Source organism: Tachypleus tridentatus, chromosome 13 (assembly GCF_004210375.1).
Source record: "Tachypleus tridentatus isolate NWPU-2018 chromosome 13, ASM421037v1, whole genome shotgun sequence".
In the NCBI taxonomy this organism is placed as follows: Eukaryota; Metazoa; Arthropoda; class Merostomata; order Xiphosura; family Limulidae; genus Tachypleus; species Tachypleus tridentatus.
The window spans coordinates 256,211,599-256,223,984 of record NC_134837.1 but is presented as its reverse complement, the minus strand read 5'-3'; the positions used below and the strand labels follow the sequence as shown (position 1 = coordinate 256,223,984).

Sequence of the window (12,386 nt, the reverse complement as noted above, 5' to 3'; positions counted from 1 at the left end):
GTGTTCACATTTTGTTGTGGAATGGCTCCTGCTCCGTACGGTGCAAAACACCCCAGAACATCAGCGACAGAATATGAAAACTACGTGATGTGTAGACCAGTGTCCAGTGTTGATAAGCAGACAGAATTCCAGGCAAAATATAGAAGTCCAGAATTAAGTAGATCACGCACCGAATTGATTCCAGTAATGGAGCCAGTGGACTACAAGAGAAGCACAAATGTTAACCACATCATACAGTGAGAATACGACCGTCACATGTTCACATCCATCTAACAAAACTTACTTCTCCATCGAACATTCTATGACATTCTGTGTACTTCGAAAATGACGTATCATCTGTCGTCGGTTTTGAGCAAAACTTTTAAACTAAAGCTGCGAGTGATTACATTAAGAAACAGTGCAAGACAAAAAGTAAATGTATTAATAACAGATAATTAGAAACCAGTGGGTATATTCTTTGGACTGCTGGGCCTAGCATGGCCTAGCGCGTTAAAGCGTGCACTTCGTAATCTGAGGGTCGCGGGTTCGCGCCCGAGTCGCGCCAAACATGCTCGCCCTCCCAGCCTTGGGGGCGCTATAATGTGACGGTCAATCTCACTTTTCGTTGGTAAAAGAGTAGCCCAAGAGTTGGCGGTGGGTGGTGATGACTAGCTGCCTTCCCTCTAGTGTTACACTGCTAAATTAGGGACGGCTAGCACAGATAGCCCTCGAGTAGCTTTGTGCGAAATTCCATAACAAACAAACAAACAAACAATCTTTGGACTGGTTTACTTGTCGTGGCTGATTCAGGCTAAAAAATAAAATTGCATAGACATTGGTTTGACATCCACCATTGTCCGGAGTAGAGTTTCTTTTTAGGAGGGGCTACTTTGGCTGCACATATTTTTTTCTGATAATTATTTAAAAAGCAATAAAGAGATAGTGCTAGACTTTTATAAATGGTGCCTAACATAAAGATGTGTCGCATATTAATTTAATTGTATGTATACATGTTTCGAATTTTGATAAATGATTGATTTTAATTCGTTTTTATAGTAAAAACAAACCCTTGTAAACGTTTTCTGAGCGGTCCTGCTCAGATCTTTCTTCTATCTTACATTATTACAAATTGTGTCATTTTCAATTTCTTTTCATTATTAAGTGATATCCAGTGAAACGTTGTGAAGGTAAAAGTGCACCAACTGGTATCCTTATTCAAAGAAATGTTGCGATGCAGAAAATTTGCCTCTAAAAATCACTAATTATTATGTCACAAAAAGAGTAAAATCATTAAAAGATAATTTATAAGTTGTTATAAAGCAAAAAGTTGGACTTTTGTATTTAAAAATAACTCAAAAATTCAGATAAAATATGAATAACCTACAGAATTTTCATGAAGCATTTTTATAGGCTTTAGGTTCATGTATTTAACTTGAATTAGTGCTCGCTAACATTGATATCACAAAGGAAAGACAAGCAGCTGAATTTGTTACTCCATTTACAAGAGCGAAATCCACAAGTTAGTATATTTTTTGTAAGCTAAAATAGTTTGTTGCCATTTCTTGTAAGCAGAAACGAGTTGCTGTTGTTTGTTTTTTGTAACGGTATAAGTAAATTATGTTTTAAATTGCATTTATTTTATAGTATTTAATAATTAACTTAAACAATAAAAAAGACGAATAAAAAATACATACCTGATTTCTAAAATTATGGTTATGACAGTCAAACCATACACCAAGTAGGTAATGGCGCATGTTAAAATGAAAGAAGAAAACTCCTGCAAAGGAAATATATATATATATATTTAACGAATTATTAATATAGTTTAAATGTGTTGTCCCCACGGCATGTAGGTCCTAACTATTCAGATGCATCTTCTGCAAGGATACATTATATATTGTCGTTTGCATTTTAATTTCATTCGTCTGCGCTATATTAGTAACTCTCTTTGTTTTGGACCTTGTTTTTAAATTTATGCGCAAATGTCTTTATATCTTTGAGAAAATTAAACACATGTTTTTTTCATAATTATCAAATAGTAAAAAGAGGAAATACGACACTGAATTTAAAATGAAGGAGTGGCTTGTTTATATATAAACAAATAGTAGGACAAAGCTGCATAATTTTGAAAGAGGAAAAAAAAAACCAGCTAAGCCCAAAAAATATTTGACAATTTATAAAATCCATTATTATAAATAAATAAAATTTGATATTTCTTTCAAACTTATAAAACCTTACCATTTAATACTATACTAATTTATAATGTTTATATGAAAACCCATTCGGTTTAAAAATCGTAAATGTTAACACGGTATGCAATGGTAGACTGCGATTCTTGTATTAAAAAGAAGATAAATCGGAAAATATATAAAACAAACTAGTTAAACGTAAAGCTGTATTAAACCTATAGACCAGTTTTATTTTGGTAAATATTAATTACTTTGTTTTCTACGTAGTCTATAAATTCGAGTGTCAAACATAAAACGCTGCAAACTATATTACCTGAGAACCGTCAACATGTGTCTTAAAACAATTCCTTGTCTCAACGTACTGAATCAACACATTATGTCTACCTAAACTTAAAGTCAAACTACAACTTATTGTTTCTTTGTGTGTTTTTTTAATTTCGCGCAAAGCTACACAAGGGCTATCTGCGCTAACCGTCCCCAATTCATCAGTGTAAGACCAGTGGGAAGGCAGCTAGTCATCACCACCCACCGCCAACTCTTGGGCTACTCTTTTACAAATTAATAGTGGCATTAACCGTCACATTATAACGTCCCCACAGCTGAAAGGGCATGCATATTTGGTACGACCGGGATTCGAACCCGCGACCCTCGAATTACGAGTTAAACGCCTTAACCCACCTGGCCATGTCGGGCCTACTCTTTTATAAATTGTATAATAAAAAAGGTTTTTTTGGGCAAATTATTCAAAGTCGAGCTTATATGTATGAAATGAGTAAATCTTGGTATATTTTGCTCTTTTTACGAATCATATAACAAACAGCTAATCACATATAAAAAATATGTACCATTGTTGTAATACAACGAGAGTATAATTCATAACAAAAAAAAGAAACCCATAGACGCTGTAGAATTTGAATATATACAGCTTAAGTTCACAACGCACCCAAACTGACTAACAAATTATGACACCCAGTTTGTGACGTTTTCCCGTGAGTCTTCTAATTCAGCGACCTAAAATACACTCTAAGGCTTAAGGCAATACCTTCTGATAATTATCTAGACGGCCTTACACACGTGTTAATAACAGCTATAATTATCAACAAATGAATAACTCAAAGGGAAGAAAAACGAATAAAATTATTCTCACTCGAATTTGCTCATTTATTTCTAATAACTCGTGAAAGTAAATAAATTGGAACTCTAAATCTAAAGAACAAACGATGCTGAAGTCGATGCAGTGTAGCTAATTAAATAGATACGATAAATTTAGTGAAAATTGAAAAACAAACAGCTAGAATTTGAAAATGGCGAAGATATAAGTTTTGTACTGATAGATTCTAAAACTACGTTCATTTGTTGTTTTTTTTAAACATATCCTCTTGAAACGTTCCAAATTAGTTATGTCTACAAAGTCTGTTATAACATTTTGTTCATACAAAACAATGTTTTGAACAAATATATTAGGAACCATCTGTGTATTTCACAGAAAAAACAATGATTTCACCCAGCATGGTTTTTTTGGTAATGTATTTACACAAAGTGTTATAACAGACAAACATCGTGTTTTATGTGTAGTTCAGTGGTACTAAACAATAAAAAAGCCGGTAATGTTTGAGGTTTAAATTACATTAAATCATTATTTGGGCATTTTCACTATTATCGACGTTTTCGACCATAATCCCAATAATATTACACACTTTTTTAAGCAAAAAAGACTAAACCCACGTCTATACATGTATAAACACTAGAACAATAATTCTATTTCGTGCATTATTCCCACCTTTTTGTTTATATATTTATCATGGCATTCATTGCGACTTCTTTGAAACGACTATATTTCTTTATGTAAACAAACAACTGTATACGTAACCCTAAACCTAGAATACAACTGATGATTATTTATTCAAGTTAGAAATTGTCAGCTTGACAAGAATTATCTATGTCTTGAAAAAACACAAAGTTTCAAGATCGTCCTCTTACCATATGTCTGTCAATTAGGTTCCCAAGTTCCAAAATAAGTATTGCAAAATGGCACACTATATACAACTTACACCAGAGTGGTAATGGAGGATCAAACTTTGGATCATTTGGGTCAGGCTATGTACAAAAATAAAGAGAAACTGTCAGAGTCTTTTAAATACTGGTTAAGAAAACGAAAACATCTACTGAGCGTACATCATTAACAAATCTGGTTTGATTTTCGCGCAAAGCTACTCGAGGGCTATCCGTACTACCTATCACTAATTTAGCAGAGATAGAAAAAAGACAAGGCAACTATTGAACACTGTCAACTTTGGGCTACTATTTTACCAACCAATAGTGGGGTTGGCTCTTACAGTATATTATTATCACGAATGAAAGCGAAAGCTTATTAGGTGATAGTGATTCAAACCCGTGACCCTCAGGGCTATGCCAGACCTACTCGTGAAATGAATCATATATTGGACTAATAACTGGACTAATATAGAATTGTCGCACTGTTTCATAGTAAATTGTATGTCTAATACTATTTATAAAGTTTAGGGGCTATCAGCTCAAAAAAAAAATAGTTCGAACTTAGCATAAAACATGAAGACGATATTTTCAACGTGAACGACGTCATATAAAACGCATTGTGTGTACATTATAATTTAGACATACCTGATCCAAATTATGAACTGTGCTAACCAGAGGAAGGGCAACCAGTCAGAAACACATGCCGACTAAGTGGCTATTCTAAACCGAACATCGGAGTTAAATTGTCACAGTCAAAACGAACCAACTGAAAGTGCAGAACAAGACTAGCGTTTCATCGCGACTCGAACCTTGAACTTCTGCTGTCCATTTTGACACGCTAATTCTGGGGAGAGGACGTTTGTTTTTTAATTTTGCGCAAAGCAACACGAGGGCTATCGGATATCCGCCCCTAATTTTGCAGTGTAAGACTAGAGGGAAGGCAGCTAGTCATCACCACCCACCGCCAACTCTTGGGCTACTTTTTTGCCGACAATTAGTGGGATTGACCTTTACATTATAACGCCTTCGCGGCTGAAATGGCGAGCATGTTTGGTGCGATGGGGATTAGAACTCGCGACATTCAGATTACGAGTCGAACGTCTTAACCACCTGGCCTCATATCGAGAAAGTTCCTGTTTGGCACTATGCAATTTTGAGATTCATTTCACTGTATGTGTGTGTGTGTTAATGTCTATATAAATATAACAGTACTGTATTTTGTATGTTCATGTAACTACTTCTCAGAATGTGGATGGATCTTCACCAAAACTGGCATAGAGGTTCATTAGGTCCGTGGTAGGGAAGCTACATATAGATTTTAAGTTTTGCTGTGTTTTGGGCTGTTTTTGCCTTTTAACCACTTATTCGTCCCTTGTTGATAGAGTTTTACCAAATTTGGCATGAAGGTTTGTCGGGTCCATTCGGAGGTACACTCAGACTTAAAGTTTCAAATCTTGTATTTTGCTTTCTTAATAAGTGTTTTCTTACAATTACCTGTAAGGGATGCAACTTTTCATATTCTATGATAACCTTTCATTAATCACAAGTTCACAAAACTTTCCTCCAGGGGACAAGTACTGTAAAACTGTAAAAGCTAAATGTGTAAATGTTCTTGTTTATTTTAACAAAAGTTAAAAAAAATATGTCAAATTTTAATTTTGTAGCACAGTAAGTGTATTAAAAATAAAAATATTTGTTCATAATTTTTAACTCTTCTGAGTGAAGAGTTAATACAAAACCCGTTCAAAACTAAAGTGAAGCTTCCAGAGTTTCTCTAAGTTACCAACAGATGGCGCAAAACAAAATGCTTTTGTCCTCGAAATGGAAGAATGGCGTTAAGCCTTTTTACCATAATTAATATTACTTTTTATCTGATTTATACACGACATATTTATCTAATTAATTCACTCGCAGTACGTTTTCGTGTGAACCGTAGTAGTCTTTGATTGGTCATAATACGAACGTAATCAGATAACAGCTTGAAACTAGGAGCTGAGATGTGAGAACTGCTTGCGTCTGAATATGGTATACTCTTAACGTTCGTCGAAATGTCGAACATTAATTCTGTTCTAATTAAACTATTACACTGTTTATTATTTGCCGAAAGTAGTTAGTTATTCAATAAATGCAATTGCGAAAATATAATTATGAAATTGGTTTATTCGTTTGTAGTTATCATAAAATTACACAAGGAGCTAATTATGTTGTGTCCACCACGGGTATCGAAACCCGGTTTCGAGCGTTGTAACTCCACACCTTAGACATACCGCCGTGCCACTGGAAGACTTTGAACATAGAGAAATCATGTCTGTTTTTGGTGAAACCAGAATCCTTGTATTATGAATGAACGACGTTTATCATTTAGTAAATTAATTATCAACTTCATGTAACTGTAACGGAACCAATCGGCACAAGTCTAGTAAATACCAACTGTAATGCGACATCTAACAAAGTTTGCGTAAAATATTACAGACTATTATGTCATATGACGAGTGCCTGCACAATCAAACGTTTCCATACACAAATACATGTATATCTCCTTTTGGCGACATAATTTTGCAAATATTAGTAGTTTACACCAAGTCCAACAGATAGCAGAATAACCAGCTCTTTATGCGTTTTGAAGCGATTTACACCATATTAATCATTGGCAAATAGGCTTGATTATACCCATATTTTAACGTATAAGCCTCACTTTTATTGAGTAATAAAATCGTACGATTAACGGAGGTAAATTTCTAAAAGATAACACGATTTTCTTTAAATCATAATCGACATACGTTATAATCAAAGCTAATTTACAATATATTTGGTATCGTGTCATCCCTCAGTGGGACCGCAATAAGTGTATGAACTTCACAACACTAAAATCTTAGGGGTCAATTCTCTACGATGGACACAGTAGATAGCCCATTGTGGCTTTGCTCTAAAAAACAAACCAAGCAATAACGTTTATACTATGCTTATAATAATACCAAATAACTCAGTAACAACAACAACTACTATCAGAATCTGTTTATCAATCATTGAGTGCTCGTATAAGTGGATTACTGTCTTCAGATGTATTATAAAATAAATGTAGTACCATCAAAGCAAATTACTTTTCGTACCTCTGGTATATCTTCCAAATTACCAAGTCGAGGAGACCCTAGGGACCATCCGGGGCCTTTGAAAAGCATTGAAAACTTGTTGGAAAATCCTTTCATCTTATGAAATGTGTTCCATATGTGCATAAGCTGAAGAAACTATAGAATACATATAAAGTTCACACACTGCATCTTATAGCTACACTCAAACACTTACAAATCAACGGTGTATATTCACTGAACAAACGTGTCTTTATGTTAATTCATTTATCTAATTATTCGTAAATTTTACTCGCCATTGTTTATTAGATTAAGATTCATAATTCATCGTTCTGTATTTTTATTTCTATGATTCACTTTTATTAGTTTATTTCGATCAACAGTTTATCTTGTCAAAATCCAAAGTTCAGACGTTTTCATTTTGAGCCTATTTGCACAGAGAAAAGTGTGAATACTGTATGTATAGAATTATCAGAGTAAACATATAATAAAAACTTAACAAAAATGCCTAAAAATAGTTCATATAGGAAAATGTGAATGCTGTATGTATAGAATTCTCAGAGTAAACATATAATAAAAACTGAACAAAAGTGTCTAAAAATAGTTCATATAGGAACATGTTAATACTGTATGTATAGAATTCTCAGAGTAAACATACAATAAAAACTTAACAAAAATGCCTAAAAATAGTTCATATAGGAAAATGTTAATACTGTATGTATAGAATTCTCAGAGTAAACATACAATAAAAACTTAACAAAAGTGCCTAAAAATAGTTCATATAGGAAAATGTGAATGCTGTATGTATAGAATTCTCAGAGTAAACATATAATAAAAACTTAACAAAAGTGCCTAAAAATAGTTCATATAGAAAAGTGTGAATACTGTATGTACAGGATTATCAAAGTAAACATATAATAAAAACTTAACAAAAGTGCCTAAAAATAGTGCATATAGGAAAATGTTAATACTGTATGTATAGAATTCTCAGAGTAAACATACAATAAAAACTTAACAAAAAATGCCTAAAAATAGTTCATATAGAAAAGTGTGAATACTGTATGTATAGGATTATCAGAGTAAACATATAATAAAAACTTAACAAAAGTGCCTAAAAATAGTTCATATAGGAAACTGTGAATACTGTATGTATAGAATTCTCAGAGTAAACATACAATAAAAACTTAACAAAATGCCTAAAAATAGTTCACACAGGAAAGTGTGAATTTCAGAGGAAATATAATATGAAACTCATTACGTAAGTTATCTTATCTTAGTTATAACTTATCCAACGATCGATGATAAACTTATCATAAGTGTCCGTCTATCTGATTTTCTAGCTTTGTCTTACATTCAACCACAAGACATTCATTGTTTTGACAGGGTGAACAAGTCCATAGTGGATTCTTTCTTTTCCTTCTGCCTCAAACGTTCCAAATAAATGATCCCAGATGATCAAAACTCCTGCATACTTTTTGTCAATACACCGACGGTTCCTCCCTGGAAAGGTTAAGAACCATTACTTATAAAGTTATCATTCAACCAATCAAGTATTGACACTTCAACTAAATCAGTAAGCTCAGTTTCAAAGTCAGGTTTCGATTTGTTTTTCTCATGACATGACGGATACATGTTAAATATTTCCAGTTGAATGTAAAATTTATCACAATGTATAGATGATTGAGTAAGCTATATCGAAACGTGATGGAATGTTTCATAACTACATTTTGACATTGTGTGACATTACGAAATTAATGTGATGTCACCACAAATTGAATTTTTAAGGGAGTCTATCTAGCATCCCTTTCCAAAGCAAAATATTTGCATGTTTAGGTGATAAATATGTATTTTGACCGAAAATTTAAATTTACAAGATGGGAATATCCCTTGCAATTAAAGACACTGGGAAAAAAACAAAAAAAATATGGATCAACTTGGGGCACCGGGCCTATTGAGAAAGAGATCCACAACAAGTCGTACCCCGGCCATGATAAGTAAAGGGAAGTGTTTTGTAGGGAGTGAAAAACTACGAACACAAAAATTGGTGTCAAAAACCGTCCACGTGCCGAATGCAACATAATCCAAAAGTATCTTCGTCTGGGAAAGTGACACAAGTTACGTGTGGCAATGTTGCTTCCATGACATATCCGTTCAACCATCTCATATGTGAAACAGCATAATAATGAGATGGGCATTAATCCTATTCCATGAGAAGCTTACCGATCAAGTTGCTGGACCTAGCGTCCAAGGATTTCTGTGCGACCGGACGGACCATCGTGATGCGCATTGGAAATTACAACCTTGCTGTCACATTGCACTGGACAACAATGTACAAATAAGTTTTCTATCATACAAAAACTTAAGTTATAGTACATGATATATTGACATACACGAGAACTTCCGTCAAAATCGTTTTCGTTTAGTGACAACTGACTTTGTTTGTTTGTTTGGAAATTTCGCACAAAGCTACTCGAGGGCTATCTGTGCTAGCCGTCCCTAATTTAGCAGTGTAAGACTAGAGGGAAGGCAGCTAGTCATCACCACCCACCGCCAACTCTTGGGCTACTCTTTACCAACGAATAGTGGGATTGACCGTCACATTATACACCCCCACGGCTGGGAGGGCGAGCATGTTTAGCGCGACGCGGGCGCGAACCCGCGACCCTCGGATTACGAGTCGCACGCCTTACGCGTTAGGCCATGCCGGGCCGACAAGTGACATTCAAATTATTAACAAGGGTATTGGATTTTCGTTAAATTACAATATTACTTTTCCTAAGTAGTTTGTTTGCAGTTAAACACAGAACTACAAACGGACTGTGTGTGCTCTGCCCACAACGGGTATCGAAACCCAGTTTCTAGCGTGAGTCAGTAGACATATCGCTGTGCTACTGAGGATATCAATTAGTCATAATATTATAGTGACCCGTAAGTATGTAATTTGTTTTTTTGTTTGTTAAACACAAAGCTATATTATGAGATATCTGTGCTCCGCCTATCGCGGGGATCGGAACCATATTCTTAGTGTTATAAACCCTGAGATTTACCGCTGAACCACCGGAAATACACGTGTAATTCATGAACGTGTGATAAAGTAATGCCAAAGTATACACAACATAAATAAGAGAAAGATAGATTATAGCTTAAACGTGACAGATGAATACCTTGGATTTCAAACTAGTTATATTACGCAAAAGTATTGGTTGTGTACAGTGAGATGCCATTGTGTTAATGTAATGACCATTTCTTGATTCATCAATAGAACCTCGTTGTGTTGTTATTCAACACGTAAAGCACTTCAGTGCTGATAGTAATAAAACACCTCATAAACCGAAAGACGTTTCCATTATTACTTACATTATTACATTTACAAAAATATTTACGTAAACTTCTCAGCCTGAACAGTGAATTTCTAGTGTAAGGTTTAGGGTCGTAAAATATAAACTCCAAAGGATCATAATAAAGCCTTGGTTTGAATTTCGCGCAAAGCTACTCGAGGGCTATCTGTGCTAGCCGTCCCTAATTTAGCAGTGTAAGACTAGAGGGAAGGCAGCTAGTCATCACCCTCCCCCCACCGCCAACTCTTGGGTTACTCTTTTACCAACGAATAGTTGGATTGACCGTTACATTATAACGCCCCCACGGCTAAAAGGACGAGTATGTTTGGTGTGACGGGGATTTTAAACCGAGATCCTCGGATCACACGAGTCGAGTACCGTAACCACCTGGTAATGCTGGGCCGAGAGAAAGAAAGTAAACTGCAAAGAATCATACCGTGATGAACTCGATGGTGACTTGGTGTATTCAAGATGTATTCCAAAGGACCAAGCTTCCCCACTGCCTTTAGGAAGAGATAAAATTGAAAATTAGGTACTTTCAATTTGTTTTTACACAGCAGAAAAGCTATCACAATAAAATTAGTTTTTCTATAGTGCACAAACCAAAAGTATCTAAATAATGTGCTACAATATATCTACAAATACCCATATGTATATTGCTACTAGCAGCTACACAGCTATTTATCTCTATATTCCCAAACCACTGTCCAATTAGCATACTAACAATATACCAATATACTTATATTTATATTGGGAACAGCCTGAATATTCCTAACCTACTTTACACTACCCATACTTATATCTCTGATGGAAGCACTGTGAATATTATTGATTTATTTCAGACTAACTTACTAATATTGTGGTGCAGAACAGTACCCTCTTAATTATTAATTAAAATGCAAATATATCATGTTTTCTAGAGTTTCCAGATTAGACGAAAAGAGTTGTTCAAGTAGGCCCATCAACTCTCCTTATTTAGGTGCATACAAGATACGAGTTCATTAATGGACAATTAACCGAGTTTCTTGCAGGAAAAGTAGCGCGAGCCATCCATATATAGAAACTGTCTTTTCTGTCCGAGAATCAGATGCTAGTGAGCTTTGTTAGTGCTCACATATTCTGTATTTAAGACTAAGTTTTCCTCCAACCTCGTAAGAAGACAACGTTTTACTTAACTTTAACGTACAGTATTGTTTGTAGGCGTTTTTATACAGTTGTGGTAATTTTAATTTATTGTAGAACTTTGCTTTCGAAATAGAGTTAGGGTTTGCTTTTACTTGAAGTTCCGGTTTAAGCATTCTGTTGGTTTTTTTTTTTTTTTCTATTCCGCGTCACAACAAAAGACTTACCTGATGGATATACGTCAGACTGCATCTTAAAACACTGTTCAACAAATGAAACAAACACGTTATAAGAATGAACATATATTTCTAAGAAATTGTTAATTCAGCTATTTATATTATGAAAACACACACACACACTCAAGTCAAAATTTATTTCCCATAACTATATAAATGATACCCACTTTGCATCACCATACATTTATAAAAAAAAACATGTAAACTAGAATTCTGTAAAAAAACTTATTTTGCAATTAAAAGAGTATATTGAATTTTCTACCTCTGTGTGAATGCAAAACTGTTAAAGGAGATTCAACTGATAGTGAACAAGAAATGCAGAGGGTGGTATGAATATAGCCAACCTGTAGGAAAGAGAGCAAATGTGTTACAGGATCAAACTGGATTTTTAAAAAAAGTATGTATATATGTATATACATAAATGGTGTCAAATTTACTTAG

At 34.5% G+C, this 12,386-nt stretch overlaps 1 protein-coding gene across 1 annotated transcript; it reads right to left on the bottom strand.

Annotated features, from left to right (window-relative positions):
• Positions 1 to 4,130: 4,130 nt before the first annotated feature.
• On the bottom strand, positions 4,131 to 7,547 carry LOC143236521 (alkylglycerol monooxygenase-like). The gene is made up of 2 exons (XM_076474822.1): positions 7,274 to 7,547; positions 4,131 to 4,265 (listed from the first exon to the last, which is right to left on the bottom strand). Exons 1-2 carry the CDS (start codon positions 7,394 to 7,396, stop codon positions 4,131 to 4,133), a joined length of 258 nt encoding a protein of 85 aa, XP_076330937.1. The 5' UTR covers positions 7,397 to 7,547.
• Between the last annotated feature and the right edge of the window lie 4,839 nt (positions 7,548 to 12,386).

What these genes read in the sequence shown, in the direction of transcription:
- LOC143236521 (XM_076474822.1), bottom strand. Translation starts at nt 7,396, where the DNA reads ATGCACATATGGAACACATTTCATAAGATGAAAGGATTTTCCAACAAG. An exon ending in ATTTGGAAGATATACCAGAG is followed by an intron (nt 4,266 to 7,273) that starts GTACGAAAAGTA and finishes TTTTGTACATAG; the next exon opens with CCTGACCCAAATGATCCAAA.